The 20,036-nt window shown below is 41.9% G+C and overlaps 1 protein-coding gene across 1 annotated transcript in view; it reads right to left on the bottom strand.

Moving 5' to 3' along the window:
• anapc4 (anaphase promoting complex subunit 4) overlaps positions 1–18,879 on the bottom strand; it is a gene marked incomplete at its 3' end in the record, with an annotated part of 30,252 nt that extends 11,373 nt beyond the window's left edge. Inside the window, exons 1-15 of the mRNA XM_080770579.1 lie at positions 18,725–18,879; positions 15,875–16,013; positions 14,646–14,751; positions 13,938–14,070; positions 13,053–13,127; positions 11,450–11,476; positions 10,235–10,279; positions 10,027–10,111; positions 9,226–9,333; positions 6,957–7,127; positions 6,340–6,404; positions 5,165–5,207; positions 2,644–2,720; positions 1,907–2,007; positions 708–759 (exon numbers count right to left, since the gene is read on the bottom strand). Of these exons, the coding sequence (XP_080626705.1) occupies positions 708–759; positions 1,907–2,007; positions 2,644–2,720; positions 5,165–5,207; positions 6,340–6,404; positions 6,957–7,127; positions 9,226–9,333; positions 10,027–10,111; positions 10,235–10,279; positions 11,450–11,476; positions 13,053–13,127; positions 13,938–14,070; positions 14,646–14,751; positions 15,875–15,982 (1,196 nt within the window). The 5' untranslated portion in view covers positions 15,983–16,013; positions 18,725–18,879. The remainder of the gene's footprint in view (positions 1–707; positions 760–1,906; positions 2,008–2,643; positions 2,721–5,164; positions 5,208–6,339; positions 6,405–6,956; positions 7,128–9,225; positions 9,334–10,026; positions 10,112–10,234; positions 10,280–11,449; positions 11,477–13,052; positions 13,128–13,937; positions 14,071–14,645; positions 14,752–15,874; positions 16,014–18,724) is intronic.
• Positions 18,880–20,036: the final 1,157 nt, after the last annotated feature.

Genomic DNA, 20,036 nt, shown 5'->3' with positions numbered 1-20,036 from the left:
CTTCCTGGTCAAGGAATTCCTTGCAGGTGATTTTTGTATCGGAGTTTGGAAGCGCTCGTTATCACCAAAGCAACCTCCTGCTGCCTCCTGCATTATGTGCTCATTCAAAACAGGTGGTATACGCATGGGCTGTTGAGTGATAGTCAACGAGCGCTCCCAAACTCCAGCACCTAGAAAAAAAATAACCTGCCCTTGACGGGCAGTAGCTCATAACATGTCTACGGTGGATTTTTATGACACAAAAACTTTTACAGATTGAAAGAGGATAATTCAAGCTTTCCGTACAGCTGTACAATGTTGGCGAGTTTGACGTTGTTTAACCCATGTTGGGTCGGGAACCCCCTTTTGGTGTTTTAAACACTGTTATAATTTAGTTATTGCTCTCTAGCTATTGAAGAATAGCAGATCTACAAGCTCAAAGCGCGCCACCGAGTGGCGCACTACGAGCTTGTAGGTCGGCTATTTTTGAAACATCGTGAAAATATTTATTTCAAAAAAACTGGAGGATTTAGAAGTTTTTTTTATTTTTATGTTGAGGTCAGGCCTGAATGGTTTAATACAATTGGACTTTTCCGTTTGGATGAATGGGCCGTCTATGGGAAGTTGCACCTAGTTAGCAACCTTGCTGAATATCAATTCAATTCACTGAACTCGGGCCTACAAAATTCAATCTTCAAGACAGTCAAAGAAAAGCTTCTCATACTCACTGCAAAAGTTCGTTGGCTTTCAGAGAGAAGGAGCCCACGGCTGTGATGGCATCTGAAAGAACAAAACATATCGCACTGTAGATGTGGCAGCCATAATAGCTGCAGGTACGTCACGCAAATCCTGACAGTCAGATCAGCGGTTGCCAAACGTTTTACAGGTGGAGACCCCAAAAGAGAGAATAGCCCGGGGACCCAAGCTAGTGATAAAAACAGCAGATCTACAAGCTCAAAGCGCATCGCTTCGCGCCACGTTATGGGGCTTGTAGATCGGCTATTTTCACAACTTTTTTTAAAAACATTTATTTTCAAAATTACGGAATTAAAAAATTATAATAATTACAAATAAATGAATAACCAAACACTGTTTGGGTTAGATAGAACTTCAATGTGGTCTTTACTTCCATATTATTATGGTCGATTATTATTGTTCTTTTCGCATCTTATTTTCTTTCCTTACTCTTACTTTCTTTTCTTATCTCTCTTACTTTCTGTGGTCGCGATCGTATGCGTGTAGGTTGAAAACATAAATAAAAAGTAGGCAAGACAAATGAACCTAGATTGTTATTAGAACGTTGTCATTCCATGTACTGTATATCTGAAGAATGTTGTATTTATCTGAAGAATGTTGTTATTTATGATGTGATTGAAATGACACAGATATTTGTGATGTCTAACTTCTAATAAAAAAACAGACCCGTCTGAAGTACAGCACTGTACTGTACTGTACTCTTCCCTGGCCTCTCTCTCTCTCTCTGTGTGCGCGTGTGCGTGCGTGCGTGTGCTCTACTGGCCACTTTAGGTGTTGCAGCCACGTACTTACACACACATAGCTCCGCTAAAGGAGTGGCTCGCACCACTCAAAAGAATATGAACGAAACAAGAAATTTCGCGGGGGCAACATCTCCACCAGAGCGCTCCAGACTTCCCTCTCCAGAGCAACATTAGTGACTTCCTCCTGGGGGATTCCGAGACGTTCCAAGGCCAGTGAGTCGATGTGTTTCCTCCAACTGCGCCTTGGTCTGCCCCCGGGGTCTCCTCCCACAGTGGGACGTCCCTAGGGAGGCGCCCGAGAGGCATCCTAACCAGATGCCCGAACCACCTCAGCTGACTCCTTTCCAGGCGAAGGAGCAGCGGTTCTACTCCCGAGTCTCTCTGCGTAGTAGCTGGTAAAAAAAAAAAGAGAAAAAGGACTACCGTACCCTCTATGGCTGCCGCGTCCAGGCCCAGGGGCTGAAACTTCTGCTTCCACAGAGACATGCCCTGCACCTCGCTGAGGTGGTACAGCAGGGCCTCAGAGCCACTGAGGAGAGAGAGAGAGAGAGAGACATTCAGATGAGGTGGTATAGGGATTGCCCGTGCGTCAATTTCGGTGGCATCGCTTCTTAACCCATTCTGAACGGGAACCCGTTTTGGTGTTAGCATCATGTTATGCTTTAGCTATTGAAAAATAGCAGCTCTACAAGCTCGTAGCGCGCCACTCGGTGGCGCGCTACGAGCTTGTAGAGCTGCTATTTTTTGAAAAATCGTCCTACTCGAGCTTGTAGGTCTGCTATTTTTTGAAAAATCAAAGACACTTTTAGAATCTGATCTCAGGTCAGAATGGGTTAATAATTAAACTGTCAGGATGTAATAAGACATTTTTTTTAATCTGATCTCAGGTCAGAATGGGTTAATAATTAAACGGTCAGGATGTAATAAGACATTTTTTTTAATCTGATCTCAGGTCAGAATGGGTTAATAATTAAACTGTCAGGATGTAATAAGACATTTTTTAGAATCTGATCTCAGGTCAGAATGGGTTAATAATTAAACTGTCAGGATGTAATAAGACATTTTTTTAGAATCTGATCTCAGGTCAGAATGGGTTAATAATTAAACTGTCAGGATGTATTACAGACATTTTTTTAGAATCTGATCTCAGGTCAGGTACGTATACCTCTGCAGGTGGCTGATGACGAGCTTCTGGATGCTGGAGTAGGAGGACTCTATGGACTGGCCCAGCTTCTTCAGGCCCTGAGGATCGAAACGGGTCACAGTTATCTCTTCCATCGCCACTAGGGGGGGCGCAAAAAGGCCCTGACTGCCAGTTTCTATAAAAAAATTTTTTTTTATTTTTATTCATATTTTTTTTTCAAAAATAAAAAAGCTTTTTTTTTTATTTTTTATGTGTATAGGACTGAAATAAGACAATTTGCTCGTCCACGTATAGGACGTCAATTCTCCATCCGTCGTCGATGGCGTCTCATGTTTGTCTACACACTGTAGCTGAATATACTATAGCCCTCAATAAATACGGCATAAAACTAAGGGATTTTAAATGTTTTTAGAGCACTTACGACGTTAGAATCGTTCTTTGGGGGGGATGTTACAATGTTTGTTTGTTTAGAGCACTTTAGAGCCAGAGAAGTCTATTGACTTTTTTTAGTTTGTTTTCAACCGATTGTGAACCCAGGGACCCCCCACGCTGACTTAGAAAAACTTTCCTTTTTTACCAAAGCATTTTTATAGCCTTATGTTTTAAATGTTCCTGTTCTTTTAGATGCTTTTAATGGTGTGTCGTTTCTTTTGTTGTAGCACTTTTGAGATTCTTGCGAATATAAAGTGCGTTATGAATAAAATCCATTATTAGAATCAACCTGGGGCCCGCCTAAGAAGGGAGAGTGGACATGCCATTGTACGAAATGGAGGAACTTACTTTCGCTGTTAGGATAAGCACAGAAAAGTTTTACAGATACTGGCTGAAATGGATATTATACATGGGAATAGATATTTTGTGAAGGATTTTTGTATGAAAGAATGAGAGGTGTCATTTAATGATGTCATAAATGTATCTGTTGCGCTCATGTTTTTGCTTTGTCTTTTGTTTACCCTTCATTTTGCTTCGTATTTTATTTTATTTTTTATGTAATTTACTTACTTTATTTATTGTCTTATTCTCTTCTATGTGTGATTACCATGAAACCTATACCTGGAAACGAACAAACTAAGACATTCTGAAACTACTCAAAGAGGCTTCCCTCACTCTCCTGGAACTGTAAAGACCCGTTACACTGTGAAAATTAATGACAAGAAATGTAACAAAAGACTTGTAACAATTATGTACTGTGATGCCCAATGTGACCCATCCGTTTAATGAAAAATTTAAATAAAAACAAAGTAAAAAAAAACTGTTGTGTTGGGTGGAGATATGGGCGGATCCTTTTTGTGACACTCTCTATGCATCCCATGTGTGTTCAACCTTTTTCCCTGGGCTGTGTGTGCGCGCTCCAGTTCCTGTTGATTTCATTGGATATCATCGGTCATCTGACCGGTTTCATTGGATCAAATCGACAGGAACTGGAGCACACACACACACACACACACAGCCCAGGAAAAAAGGGTGAATACATCCCCACTGTTTCTCAAACAAATTGTCCACGGACCGACATAATTTCCTAATAATAATAATAATAATGAATAATGACTCAACCAGCACAATCCTGCTGCACTTGAGATTCTTACTCCGTTTTTGTCTGTTGAATTCCTGGACCTCAGATTTGTCGGTAAATGAATGGTCAGGGGACCACGTGCAATACTTCCATGGACCACCAGTGGTCCACGGACCACCTGTTGACTAAATGACGACGTATAGGACGTCGCGTGGTCGATATATATACAGCGGGCTCCCCTCGCTTCACTGTGACTTTCACTTCTACTCCTGCCTGTGCCTCTCAGTGTTTGTTTTTTGACACGCACGTTTCTATTTTAGTTTTAGTCATAGTCTCTTGGAATAGTTTTCATTTGCTTTTACGTCACATTTTAGTCCCCTGGAATGTTTCAGTGTTAGTCTAGATTTAGTCGACTAAATGCCATAAGATTTCACTCGACTAAATCTTACAGTCGGTTGACTAAAATGTATTTCGGCGGGCCTTGATGCTGTCGTAATGGCTGATTTTACACTTGCAACCATGCAACCAAGTGACTTACAGTATACTGGATATCTTGTCCACTAGTACCTTCCTAAAAAATTTGAGTCCAGTTTTTAGCGGTTGACAAAATTGTCAATACATTTAGTCTGAGTTTTAGTCGCCATGGCTTAGTTTTCATTTAGTTTTTCGTCAGTGAAAAAAGGTAGTCGACGAACCTTTTTCCGCCTTAGCTTTAGTTGACGAAAACGACAGAATACCTCTCCTGTATCTCACCGCTGCTGCTGACCGCCACATTTAGGCCTCAATGTTCATCAAGACTCATCTCTTCTCTATGGCCTTTGATCCTTCCTGATTTCTTTCTTTTCTTTGTCATTTGAACCGTTTAATTTCTTGTCGTTACTCGTTTGATGTTTTTTGTATTTTGTATGCACAACCGTCTCTAGATTGTATCGTGTAAAGAAAGCACTTTGGTCAATCTTGACTGTTTTAAATGTGCTATATAAATAACGTTTGATCTGATCTGATCTGATTTGATTATAATTCACTCACCTTCACAGTCAACTGGTTCATTAGCAGGGCCTGCAGTTCAGGGCTGCATTGCAAACAGGGAGAAACGCAGTGAGACCCTGATTAAGACAACTGCTATTACTTTAAAACAAGTTGCGTACTTAAAAGAAAAAAACAAGAGGAAACTAACTTAATGCACTCAAGACACAATCTATAATAGGCCTGTCACAATCACGACTACACACTGTAATTGGCTGATTATTTGGCAATTTTCTTTTTAATCCAATTGCAATTATTTGTCATGATTTCCATTCGTCTGTATGATCTAAGTGCATTGTATGTAGTCATAGCACGTCATAGTACATAATGTATATCATAGTAGTATAGATGTATAGCTTATATGTATAGTTTCATTATAGATATTCCACTGTTACTTTCTTAGCTTACGCATGTTTCATGATAAATGTTTTTATGTGATGTATTCCCCATGCTTTTTGTTCTTGCTTAATGTAAGTCGCTCTGGATTAAGAGCGTCTGCTAAATGCCTAAATTGTAAATTGTAATCTTTTGAAAACCCCTAAAAACTAAACAATAGCCAGTCTAAAGGCTGTTGTGTTCACGACACGTTATGAGCTTGTAGATTGCTATTTTAAAACATGTTTTAATTATCATTATTAAAATTAAGGACAGGCCCGTTTGGCCACATTACATTATTTTCTACGATATTCAGTTATTTCTTTGTATATTTCAGTAATAAGACTTTGGATATTTTGATGAATTGAACAATGTGGACCCTGTTGTAAACAAGTGTAATGCTTAATTGGGTCGTCCACTCACAGTGTGCTTGAAATGTACTGTAATTCTACAAACTGTTAATAAATATTTCAATCAATCAATTAATATATATTTTCTGTGTGGAATTCTTTGTTCCAAAGCCTAAATGGAAAACCGAGCGCGTTTCATGTTTCCGAATGTTCAACGTCAAAGACACAATTCAATCATCGGTTGATTGTTTGCACAATTGTCAACTTCAAAAGATTTTTAACAGCTCTAACTCCCCATACCAGCACGTCATACAACCAAACTCCTCCAAGACGAGGCACTTCGATGCCATCTACAGGGCAGTCATGGTACTGCACTAGGGGACGACTAAAATGACATTGCAGGGTACATTTCTACATTGCTGGTTGGTTGGATGGAAATGCTCCACGTCTCACCTGGACTGTCCCCACAACAGCAGCTCCAGGAATTCATCTTGAACCTGAGTGCTCGTGTTCTTTTCCTTTAGATATGGAGAAAATAACAACACGGTTTGTTATATATAGTCTCTCAGGCAGTGTTGTTTTCGTCGACTAAAAACCAAGACGAAAGATGTTCGTCGACTACCTTTTTTTCGTCGACTATACTTTGGCGGGTCTTGATGCCGTCGCAATGAGTGTTTTTACACTTGCTGAAAATAGCCGATCTACAAGCTCACAACGCGTCGCGTCGCGACACGTTGTGAGCTTGTAGATCGGCTGTAAAAGTGTAAAATGACTTGTACTTGAATACTCTTGTCCACTAGTCGCTTCCTAACATTTTAGTCTAGTTTTTATTTGTCCAAATATATTTAAGTCTTAGTTTTAGTCATCGTAGCTTACTAGCTTTCATTTAAGTTTCCATTTAAGTTTTCCTCAGTGGAAAAAAAAGGTTGACGAACATCTTCCATCTTTAAGTTTTAGTCGACGAAAACAACAACAACAACAACACCGCTTGCTGGCTGACTGACTGACTGACTGACTGACTGAACTGGCTGGCTGACTGACTGACTGACTGACTGACTGACTGAACTGACCTGGACGAACTTGGTGAGCCGGAGGTCCATCTGCATGAGGATGTCCTCCCAGGCCTCGCACATGCACGTCAGGGAGAGGCGGAGGTACTGCAGCAGGGTGGAGATGTGGGTGAACTTGCGCGCCATCCGGGTCACCTCCGGCAGACAGTCGGACAGCAGCCCCGTGTCCAGCTGGCACCAATCAATCAATCAATCAATTGTTATTGTCACGACACATTGCAAGTAACATGGGTGAAACCGACGGACGGATGAGAAGATTTTAGGAAAATAAACATTTACAGTACATTCTACAAATGCCTTCTAGATTCCGATTTTTTTAACCCATTCTGACCTGAGATCAGATTCTAATTTTTTTTACAAAAATGTTTAGAGTTTCATTATCGTGAGAACGATATGGCTTCCATTTTCGCATTGCAACTTTTCAGGACTAGAAAGCCTGCAGTTTTTTATTAGCTTGTATTCCCCATCGATGATGTCACTGGAAGACGGTTTCTGAACTGCCCACAGCCCTCCTATGAGACACAGACCGAGTAGAAAAGAATTGCGCCATTTCTTTCATGATTATTAGTGAGTTATATGATATATATATGGTCCTTTAAGGGACGCAATAAAACAACGACCTCTGCATCCACGGGATGCACTGTACTGTACTACTGTACTGTTTTTTTATTCTTGCTATCTTTAGTTATAATAATCATTTTTGATTCTGTTTTCTACATGAATATAACCACATTGTAACCATATAAAATGAAATGGGAGTTAAATGTTGCAATTAGTAAAAAAATTGCAAAATATGACTCCTAACGTCGTTGAAGTGGGACTCATAGAATGTCCCTGGGACTCATCTAAAAAGACCATTCCCTGCATCCCGGGACTCATTACGTTTGAAAACCTTATTTTCATCACTGGCCACGGCAACAATGTATCGCTCTTGTTCAGAACTTCCTCACGAGGCCAGCAGTGACAGTGTTATAAAAAACTGCTCCCACGTCACACAGAGTCAGCTGTCAGAGAGAGCTCATATATTTTAATCTGTTATGAACAGTTGTTGTTGATATACAGTAGCCTGTGCTGTTTTCATTCTTTGAGCCCCCCTCCATTCAGTCTACATTCAACGTGAAGGAAGGTTGTGACATAATGAATTGCATTTTCATAGCGCTTTTCCAAGTGCTCAAAGCACTTTACAATGGTTCATACATTGGGAGGTGAAGCGGCGGACAGTCGACGCCAGCGTCCTCACTTCCCACATTCACACACCGACGGTGGCGAGCTCACACACCGACCGACTCATTGGAGGCGACGTATAGGGTTCAGTGTCTTGCCCAAGGACACTTTGACATGTAGAGACAGGAGGAGCCGGGATTCGAACCGCCGACCCACGGATCATTGGACGACCTGCTCTATACCTCCTGAGCCACAGCCGCCCGACATAATAATTCTCCGTGAATTCGAGGATTCACGGAGGCATGTATGGGCGGCGGAGGATATGGGCTAGAGTGGCTGGATGGTAACCGCAAGGTTGCCAGTTCGAACCCTGTGGGCTCCCCCCAGAGTTGGTGCTCAAACTGTCCTTGAGCAAGACTCTGAACCCCGAATTGCTCCCGATGTGCAGCTTGGTGCCTTGCATGGTTCCCTCCCCCATCGGTGTGTGAATGCGTGTGAATGTAAATACACAAATCTATGTAAAGCGCCTTGGATAAAGGCGCTTATATAAATGCACCATTTACCATTTCACCGTAAACCGTGTAACTGATGTTATTCTGCCATTTTTGGGGTGTAACTTGTAGAACGAAAAGCTATTCTGGGGGTGAAGTATGCCTCTAAGTGAGGAAGAGGAGGACTGACTCACATTGACCATCCCCAGTGTCGCAAATTTAAAAAAAAAAATCTTCTAAATCCTCCAGTTTTCCGAAATACCTCATGTTTCTATATCAGTGGTGCTCAATATTTCATTCCGACCCCCCCCCCCCCCCCCATCTGAAAATATGTCGTTCCAGGGACCACCCAGGAAGCAAAGATTTGAGCTAAAAGAAAAACGTTCGCTCTGAAAAAATATATATATTCCAAAATTTGCGACAAATTTTCACTACATTTAAAAAAAAATCGCAGACCTACAAGCTTGTATAGCGCGCCACTCGGTGACGCGCTATGAGCTTGTAGATCTGCCATGTTTCACAATAGCTAAATCATAACGTAATGTAACACCAAAAAAAAGGGGTTCCCGGGCCGTCACCCCCAAAATGGGGGATGAAAATGAAAGCGACGTTACCTGAATGTAGCAGACCTCTGTTTTGCCGGCACTGTGTGGGACGTCCGTGATCACCGACAACGACTTGAGGTCGCTCGACAGGCTCAGGCTGCGACAGGTCCCCGGGACCTTTGGGGAAAAAGGCCAGCTCAAATATACTCAAGTACTGAGCTGAGGGTCATGCTGACCTCCTCAATTAAGAACTGTTGGCTCAGGCAGAGCCACATTTTCATGATTTTTTCGAAAATAGCTAAAAGTATAGCATATTAATGCTTACAACACCCAGAATGGGATAAAACCCATTTAGACCTGAGGCTTCTAAATACAAACAGTTTTCTGAAAAAAACAAACATGTTTCTAATGTCAGTGGTTCTCAAACATTTTCATGTCAAGGACCCCCAAAAATGTGTATGTAAATTGGCCGCCGAACCCCCCCCCATCTGAAAATATGTCCTCCCAGAAGCAAAGATTTGAGTTAAAAGACGTTCGCTCTGAAAGAATATATATTCAAAAGATTTCCCACCACATTTTCACACTTCACAAAAAAACAAGCAGACCTACAAGCTCATATAGCGCGGCAGCACTCGGTAGCCACGCTATATGAGCTTGTAGATCTGCTATTATTGTTCAATAGCTAAAGTATGAACATAACGCTTAATTAAAACACCAAAAGGGGTTCCCGGCCCCTGAATGGGGTTCAATGTTTCAGAAGGGGCGGGACAGGCAGGGGGAGGGGCTTATGCTATTGTATTGTGTGCCATGGTTGGTTGGTTGGTTGGTTGGTTGGTTGGTTGTTGGAACGGAAGTGAAGAAGAGCCTTACCCCGGCGAGAGTGGCGATTTTGTACATTCCGTACGCGTAAAGTTCCAGGAAGCCGTCCCCTCCTCCGAGAACCAGGATGTTCAGCCTGTGCACGCACACGCACACACACACACACACACACACACACAGCATGGGTTCAGTCTGACTCGCAGAGAAAACCACACTGTCTGTCTGTCTAAGGCCTGCAAACACACAACGCTTCACCTACCTGACTTCACCAAGAAGATTCAAGATCTCATCCGATTTCTCCTCACTGAAACAAAAAACAAATGGATACCACATGACGACGACAACAGTATAGACTAGAGCGTCGCAGGCCCGACCCCTGGCTGCCAGGGCCCGGGAAAGGATTCCCCCGTTCATTTTTTCCTCATAGACTTTTCAAAGAGTATTTATTTAAAGACGTTTATACGCCAGCGGACGAAGACAACTCTTGTCGTGACAAATCATGACAACAAACAAACTAAAAAAACTGGGCCGAACAAATAATTAGAAAGAAGAAAAAAAAAAGAAAAGAAAATTGTAATTATTCGTTTGGTCCAAAATATTGTGTTTGCTGTCATGAGTTGGCTTTGTCCGCGGCGTATAACCGTCTTTAAATAAATACCCTTTGAAGTTTTTTTTTTCTTATTCTGGAAAAAAAAAACGTATAGACGTGAAGCCTAGGCTTATCACAATAAAAATGAAAATATATATGTGTAAACCCCTTTTGCAGGTTTTCAAACAAAAACAGTTCATGTGTCTTATATTTCTACTGAACAATGTCATATTCAAGTAAAAGAATAAAATAAAAGTGCTTACAGTGCTTACTTTTTGGGGGGGGGGCGATGGCCCCCACCATCACTTAACCCATTTTGACCTCAGTTCAGATTCTAAAAATGTCTTCTACGTCCGGACAGTTTTCTGAAAAAGCTATGTTTCTTTGTCAGTCGTTCTTCGATTTTTCAAAAATAGCAGACCTACAAGCTCATAGCGCGCCACTCGGTGGTGCGCTATGAGCTTGTAGATCTGCTGTTTTTCAATAGCTAAAGCATAACATAATGCTAACACCAAAAGGGGTTCCCGCCCAAAACTGTACTTACCGGTACTTATTTAACAACAAGGTGTAAGGTAAACCCTACCACCGGACACACGTGTGTTTGCAATTAGACACAATTAGACCCTGCAATCAATATCGGATATCGGGCCAACATGACAATATTGCGCATCCCTAAAATAAACTATATATATATATATAGTATATATATGTATATATATTATATATTTATATATAATTATATACACCGGTAATGAACTACTTGGGGTTGCGTCGATGGGCTTCACTGATGACCTGACGCTGCCAGATCCAAGAGGAACATGGTTACTCAATACCGCCCCCAACTGGCAGAGTCAGGTCACTTCACTGATGATGCACCTACCGTACCTGAATATCCTTGATGTTGTGCTGTAGCTGCATGGGACACAAAAAGGCACAACAGAAGACGATTACACTAATTACACTAATTGCTGTCATGTGGTAGCAATTAGCAGCAATCTAAGGCGCCAGTCACATCTATCAGACAAGCGTCTTATCAATGTTTTATGGTTTCATCTGTCTTGTCGTTTGTCGCATCAATTGACCACAATGCTTTGCGGAATCTGGGCGGTGCGTGGGCGGTGCGAGGACATGCGGAAACAGATCCACGTGTTGCCTGTTGTTGTCCTTACGCTGTTAGCTGCGGGACACAGTAGCTATAGTAGCTTGTTGGTTGTGTCAACGTGTTGCGTCTCCACTTTATCAGTACCACTACCACAGTAGGTGCCAAGTCTGGCACTGATTCCGTGTGTATGTATATAGCCTCCAGGTACGCAGACTAAGCATGGCATCATTGTGGAAAATTAATATTTTCTGTTAGCAACGACTCCATTATTTTTAATAAAGCGCATCCATTTTACCACAACACACGACTTGCTGCATTTCAGGCTGTTAGCCATGACGCAGACGTCGATGCAGGCTATAGGCGAAATATAGGATAAGAGATGACATGCGTCTCCAAGTTGGAGCCTATAGTTGCGCCTGGGCGCACGGCTCTCTCTGCCCAAAATGATTGTTTGGGAGCAGTAGCATTTTCAGAAATATAAGTCATGGCTACGACTGTTTCATAATATCCAGTCCAATGCGCACTGCCCATGCGAACGGAAAACATGTTCATTCATATTAACAGTTTTATTTTATTTTAACAACCAAATCATATGGAATGGTTTGAAGTAGGCCTTCATTTATAATGTCGCATCCTCTGTGTAAAGCACTGATGTCCTTTTATATCGTTGGTCCGTGCAGTCAGACGGATAACTATTGATTATGGGTCGGGTGGAATAACAAACTGATACGAGGTGGAACGAGAGATCTGAACGGAGTCGACGCGACACCTGAATTATATAAGCATTAGGCTATATAGACCAGAGCTAGGTTAGGAGTGAATGATAAAATGCATGCACCTTGAATTATAACGTTTGTTTTAATTTTCTGTTCGGCCACGACGGGCAGGGATTATATTTTCCTGTTGAATTGCTTACTGGAACAGACCAAACTACTTTACTTAACAATAAAATCATTTTCGTTACAAAAGTGCATAGGCTCTTTCCTCTTCCGTGTCTGCACTATGCAGAAAAAAAACAACAGACTCAGAGTGTGAAAAGACCGCCCAGTGCAGCGTAACAAACGGACCTTCTCTCCTATTGGTTGGCGGGTAAACCCAACCCTTTTTGTCTTGTCTGAGGTGCCGCCCTGTTCTTCAGCTTGTCGCCTACAAAATGTTTTGTGTCTTGTGTCTTGCCCCCCCCCCCCCCCCCCATGAAACACGTTTGTCTGATGAAACCACGTGACTCCCATTAGAAATGCATTGGGAGCTGTCTTGTCTGATGCTTTTCATCAGACAACCATAAGACGCTTGTCTGATAGAGGTGACTGCGGCCTAACACGATAGAAAGAACACCGATTATGATCCGTCCTAAACATAATGATACGAAACGTATTATATTCCTACCTTTTAGGAAGTGTTGGCAACTTGGGCAGGAACAGTTTGGATTCATCCTCGGAGGTGTAGAATGAGCTGAGGGCACTGTGGAAAAAAAACATTCATGTTATTGTGCATGTCACTGTACATTTGTGCCTCTTTTTTTAGCTGAACCTTACTGTTTTTTAATATATATATATATATATACATTATGTATTTTTTTGTTTAGTTTGTATGTTTAAATGGTGCATTTATATAGCGTCGCTTTATAAAGATTGTGCATTACATTGGTTCCAGTGTTGTTTTCGTCGACTAAAACTAGGACGAAAAATGTTTCGTCGACTACCTTTTTTCCACTGACAAAAACCTAAATGGAAACTTAAATGAAAACTAAGCTATATTATGACTAAGGTTAAGCTAAACGTATTGACAATTTCGTCAACGGACAGAAACTACACTAAAATATTAGGAAGGGGACTAGAGTGGACAAGAGGATCCAGTCATTTTACACTCGTTTTGCATGCTGAAAACAGCAGATCTAGCGCACGATCAAGCTCGTACAACGGCTATTTTCAGCAAGTGTAAAAATGAGCCTATTACGACGCCATCAAGGGCCTCCAAAATACATTTTAGTCTACATTTTAGTCGACTTTAACCCATTCTGAACGGGAACCCATTTTGGTGTTGGCATCATGTCGTACTTTAGCTATTGAAAAATAGCAGACCTACAAGCTCATAGCAGCGCCACCGAGTGGCGCGCTACGAGCTTGTAGGTCTGCTATTTTTTTTTAATCTGATCTCAGGTCAGAATGGGTTAATCAGACCAGTGTGTGTGTGTGTGTGTGTGTGTCCAGTGGAAAACTCATATATGAATCTGATCTCAGGTCAGAATGGGCTAAATAAATGATGACCGACCTGCTCTCCTCCAGCACCTCCATCCAGTGCATGCAGGACACGGCCGTTTCCACGGGGAACACGTGGAGGATCTCGGCCTTCTCCGCGTCACACAGCACCACCTGCTGGGTGTCTCCCAGGCTGAACGCCAGGACTGAGGAGGAGGAGGAGGAGCAAAATACAATTTTTTTTTTTATATATTTTTTTTTATCCCATGATTTTGTAACCCATTTTTCACCCCTGTGTCAATGATCTAATGTGATCCTGCAGGGCTCTAACACACCCTCCGCCAACCTAGTCCCCATATATGGGGGAGAGCAACGGACTTGAACTCATGCTTCCTTCATGCCTGAGTGTCCAAGTTGCTCCTTTACACCTGACAGGGGGGGAGTTTTCCTGGTTGGACGACGTGTAGCGTGTGGAAGGAACACGTTATTCCAACCAGTTCCTTTCCCCTCCATCAGGCGCCCCCGGCTGGCCAGAGGGAGGCAGTTTAGTGACCAGGATTACTGCATGTTTTTGGTGAGGGTAAATACCCTAGGGGACACGGGGAGAACATGCAAACTCCACACAGAAAGGCCCTTTCGCCAAACCCCGCCTTCGGGTATGGGCACTGATGACGCAGAGTTTGACATAGAAACATAGCTTTTTCAGAAAACTGTCAGGACGTAGAAGACATTTATATTATCTGATCTCAGGTCAGAATGGGTAATAACTCTAAACTCTTACTTTTGCCATCGGGTCTCCAGGCAATGGCAGTGATCTCCTTTCCCGTGTACTCATTGGGTGGCAAGATCCACACCCGCTGGAAGTTGGCCAATCGGTGAAGCAGCAGCTACAACAGTATCAAGACAAAAACAACATAAATATGATGGGAAGTGTCAAGCAGAGACAGTGACTCTGAGGCCCCACCTGGTCGGTCGTGAGAATATTGCAAGCGTGCCCCCCCCCAAATAAATGGCAAAAACACTAGGATTTGAATGATAAACATTGGAATTAAAAAAAAAAGAAAAGTATGTCAGAAAAAAATTAATGAAAAATATACCTTAATCTTTAAAAAGTATACTACGTTGGCTCTATGGATCAAAGTCGGAACACAATTGATCGATTGAATCCAAAATAAACACACGCCTGTCATTGGAAATGCATGACTCGGTGTTCCCGTTCCCGTTCCCGTCTGTGTTGATTTAGTCAGTCTTTTGAATAAGATAGTTTTAGTCCCATTTTAAGTCATCCGAGATGATTTAGTGTTCTATTCGACTAAATATCACAAGACGAAAAATGTATTTTGGCGGCCCACGATGGACAAGTGATTTTACACTTGGGGCGCATGCTGAAAATAGCCAATCTACAAGCTCACAATAGCAGATCTACAAGCTGTGTGCCACGCTACGAGCTTGTAGATCTGCTATTTTTTTGTTTGGTTGAAAAAGTGTCGCAAATCTTTGAATATATATTCTTTCAGAGCAAACGCTTAGTTTTAACTCAAATCTTTGCTTCCGAGAGGTCCCTGGAACAACATATTTTCAAATGGGGGGGCCACATCTAGATAATTCCAGGGGGGGTTCCTTGACATGGAAACGGTTGAGCTGCTGCACCACTGAAATAGAAACGTAGGTTTTTTTTCCAGAAAACTGTAAGGTTTTGGAATCCTTTTTTTGTGTTTGTTTGTATAATCGTCCTCAGGTGTAAATTCTGAACGGGAACCCGTTTTGGTGTTTAGCACCACGTTATGCTTTAGCTATTGAAAAATAGCAGATCTACAAGCTTGTAGGTCTGCTATTTTTGAAAAAAATCGAAGAACGACTGACATTTTTAGAATCTGATCTCAGGTCAGAATGGGTTAATCAGAGCAGTGTGTGTCCCAGTGGAAACCTCGTATGAATCTGATCTCAGGTCAGAATGGGTTAAGGTTAATACAGGCTGAAATGAGTGGCGACAGTGAGCAGGGCCTATACCTCTCCGGTGGTGTTGGCGAGGGCTATGAGGTCTCTTTTGGGAGACCAGGCCATGCAGAGCACCGGGTTCGGAAGCTGCTTCTCTCCCACCTGGCGGAAGGCAGGCATGTCTGTCTGTCTGGTTCAAAGGGCTGGAGATCTATATGAAGAGACAAAAAAAATGGTTTTTAGATATCCGTGATATTTTATTAGAGATGCTCCGATAATCGGCAAAATATTCACTTCCGATCGGTGATCGCCGGCCATTTACGTACCGTATCGGGAGAAAGCGATCTTTTTTTCACCATTTAAGTGGTATGAATGTAAACATCAGATATATTGTATAATATCATTTTGCATTTTTGTGACAGGCCTAAACATTCTCCCCTTCCTCCCCACACACACACACAGGAACAGTTTTGACATATAATAATTTTGGAAATATTAAAATTTGCCCCTTACGCGACCGGTCCAGTATCGGCCGATCATGAGAAAAACAAATCGGTCCCAAAAAACCTGCTCGGAGCATCAGAAAACCCCTCTGCACCGGCCAAGTATTACTTTTCAGTAATAAATTTTAAACTGTTCCACACCGCACAACGCACACACACACCCACACATTTCAAAATGCTATAGTGACTAACCGAGTGTACAAAAATCTAACACCGATTTCAGAATTCAGTTCGGAATGAAATCCGTTTCATTGTCATTACAGGTGTACAGTATTACAAATAGTAAATAGTATATTTTGCTGGCCACGGCTAATATCGCTAGCCAAATGCTAGTAGCCAAGCACCAGAGCGTGCTGCTCACTCTACACCACGCGTCGCTCGCTTAATAATCAGTCATTTCTGTATCAATGCGGACATAACGTGGTAAATGTTCATAAGCACACAATTGTACAAAATGCTTTTTACACTTGACTTATCTCCAGAGTCCTCAGTCCTGCAGCCCCACCATGCCATAGGGCCTATGGCATGGTGGGGCTAGACTGGCATAGCCTATGGCATAGGCTATGCCAGTCTAGCCTTAACATCTACATTTATATGTTATTCAATATATTACTTTAGCACAAAATATAAGCTTTTCTAAACCCTCATTCAAAAGTTATGTAAGTGAGTAAAAATAAATGTGATGGTGTTATTTTCAAAAAAAAGTTAGAAGGTGCTGAATTTGCGCAGTATAAACAATAGAATAAATTTTAAAACAAGGAACATATCAAAGTTATCAGAACAAAAACAAGGCAGAACAGAAACATATGGCTATACAAATGACTGTAGGCTGTCTGTCATTGTATTTTCTGTGAATTAACTCAGTTTAATCCAGTGATCCTCAGCCATTTTAATTTCAAGACCCCCAAATTAAATGTATATGAATTAGCCTATAGGGTGACAGGGTCCCAGGCCATTTCATTAGGATTTTCATCTCTGCACTGGGACCCCATGTTACAGATATGTTTACAATATTGTACAACAGTAGCTACTTATATTTTGTTATTTAAAGCAGTGATTATTTATTTAATAACCACTATTCTGAACCAATGTTCGCCTTTAAATTTAAAAAAAAATGTAATCATCCTTAACCTTTAAGCTAAGGGGACTTAAAATCATTGTTTTAATCGATGGCCTTCATGCCCTGGCACTTGGCCTTGTGCCCTCAAAAAGCTGACCACACTAAAGGCCAAGTGGCTCCCCCCCACCCCGCGAACCCCCACACGGACTTGCACCACTGATTTTTTTTTGGGACGCATGAGAATTTTTTGGGACTCATTTGAATTACCACCTGTGCATCCCGGGACCCATTACATTGAAAACCTATTTACATCACTGCAACCATCCAATGTGTGGCCCATGTGATAATGCACTGGTTCTCAACATGGGGTCCACCATCCAAGTGTCGTTGAGGGGGTTCCATGCAACCAAAACAATGGTGTACTGTAAATGGACCCTGCGAGTCCATCACTCCAATAGTGTACACTACTCTCAGAACTAAATGAGCACTGAGGATATGTTCCAGTACAGTCTTTCAAATTGAGGTCTCTGGGGACTGCAGAGGGTCGTTTAGTGTGAATATAGCACACTGGACCATGCAGGGCTATAGGAGTCGTTGAGAACCACAGTGAGGGAGCTCCAGGGGGTGCCCACCCAGCTAAATGATAGTTTTGATTGATGGATTGATTGATTGATTGAAATATTTATTAACAGTTTGCAGAATTACAGTACATTTCAAGCAACAAACTCAATACAAAGACTGTTAACTGTGAGTGGACGACCCATAATTAAGCATTACACTTGTTTACAAGAGGGTCCACCATGTTCAATTCATCAAAACATTTAGAGACGTACAATTTAAATAGACACTTCTACATAGCCAAAGAACAGAACGGGAATTCATCATAACCAAAGCAAAAGGGCCATTTGGTTCCATTTGTACACTCTCGGAGTTAAACTAACATTCATTTTACAATATAAAATGGGAGTCCCAGAGAAATGCCATTAAATGGGGGTCCGTCCGTGTAGACTAATGCATGTCAAACTGGGGTTAAATTAAACGGATTAAGAATCACTGTATAGAGCCGTAAAATAAATCTTCTCGGTCTCTTGTGAGGGCAGGGGGTCCCTGGAATATCGTTTCAAATGGGGGGTCCGCGGGCTAATGAGTGTCAATTTGGGGGTCCTTGACATGCAAAGGTTTGGGAACCGTGCACTGCTGTAGTGAATCAACCTAGTGATATTATTGCATACTTTCGTGTTGACATGTGAGTGTGTATTGTCGTTAGCACGTTAGCAGGGTTAGCTATTGCGGTTTGTACGGTACTAGACTACTATAGTTGTGTTGAACAGGGTTTAAAATGGTGTTTTCATATCTTACCACAGAGAGGAGAATCACGCAAATGCACCAGACCGAATGTACGGAACCATTCGTTTATTTACTGTTGAACTAAAGAAGTTAGAACATGAATTGTCTACATTATTTATCTCAAATAAAGCACTGGTGTTTTTTTGTTTTTTTTTACAATTCCGCGGACAGCGCCATGTTTTTACCATCGACCAATCGTCGTGCAGCAACGGATACTAGGAAGGGACAAACTTCCTCACCGTGTAACCATGGTGTGTTTATCAAGCAAGTTGGAGAGCATAATATAATGGCATATGAAAATAAAATGATGCAATAAAAAAATACTTACTAAATCTAAAAGTACTCATACAGATCTGTTCCATTTCACAAGTTATTTCAAAGGTTTTCAAAATGTGTCAAAAATATTTCGAAAAAACAACGCATCGTTGTGAGCTTGTAGATTGGCTATATTATCAAATAGACAAAGAAGGCCGTACTCGGTATAGGCCTAATGGTAATTTAATTTAAAATAATAAATCAAAATCTTCACAGTAACTTGTTTTACAGTACGTTTTCTTAACCCATGTAGGCCTGGCGTAAAAAAAACAAAAAAACAAAGTTCGCTCTGAAAGAATATATATTCAAAGATTTGTGCCGCATTTTTAACGATTTTTCAAAAATAGCTAAAGTAGGCTATAACATAATGCTTAGTTAAAACACCAAAAGGCGTCCAGAATGGGTTGGAGTTGGGGTCCACCCTTTACAATTTACAGTTTAGATATTTAGCAGCCCATAAAGCCCTAAACCACACCAAAGGGTCGAGACGGCTTTAGCGTTGCCCATGCAGTGTGAAGCCCAGCACACACCGGCTGCGTCCGCCGCGCGGCCCTCCATTATTTTCAATGAACGTTAACGCACACCGGCTCCGTCCGCCGCGTCGCGCCGCGCCGCCCGGCGCGCCGATAAAACACAGTTCTATTTTCCAGGCGGCGCCGCGCGGCAACCCACCGCGCCGCAGACGGTCGCAGACGGTGTGCGATGGGCTCGGTATGTCTTGTTGACCCACGTTGACTCTATAGTGATTCAACGCATGTAATTCAATAGCCCAAACCACACCAAAGAGTCGGGACGGTTTTAGTGTTTGCTTTTAGCGTTTGGTCCCAAGGAGTTGCATGGTGACCCTTTGGCGTGGTTAGGGCTTAGAGCGACTTCAGAAAGGTGCTGCTGTCGGGCAGAAACCCTCGTAAAACCATATTTGTATATGTATAGCTATACAGTATGTCTGAGTAATTATTTTCATAAATTTTGAACCAACGGAAAGCATTAACAAGAGCTTGTGTCTAAT

The sequence above is a fragment of the Protomyctophum bolini genome, assembly GCF_963924005.1.
Source record: "Protomyctophum bolini genome assembly, chromosome: 8".
In the NCBI taxonomy this organism is placed as follows: Eukaryota; Metazoa; Chordata; class Actinopteri; order Myctophiformes; family Myctophidae; genus Protomyctophum; species Protomyctophum bolini.
The sequence above is the reverse complement of the archived record's forward strand: the minus strand, read 5'-3'. Positions and strand labels throughout refer to the sequence as shown.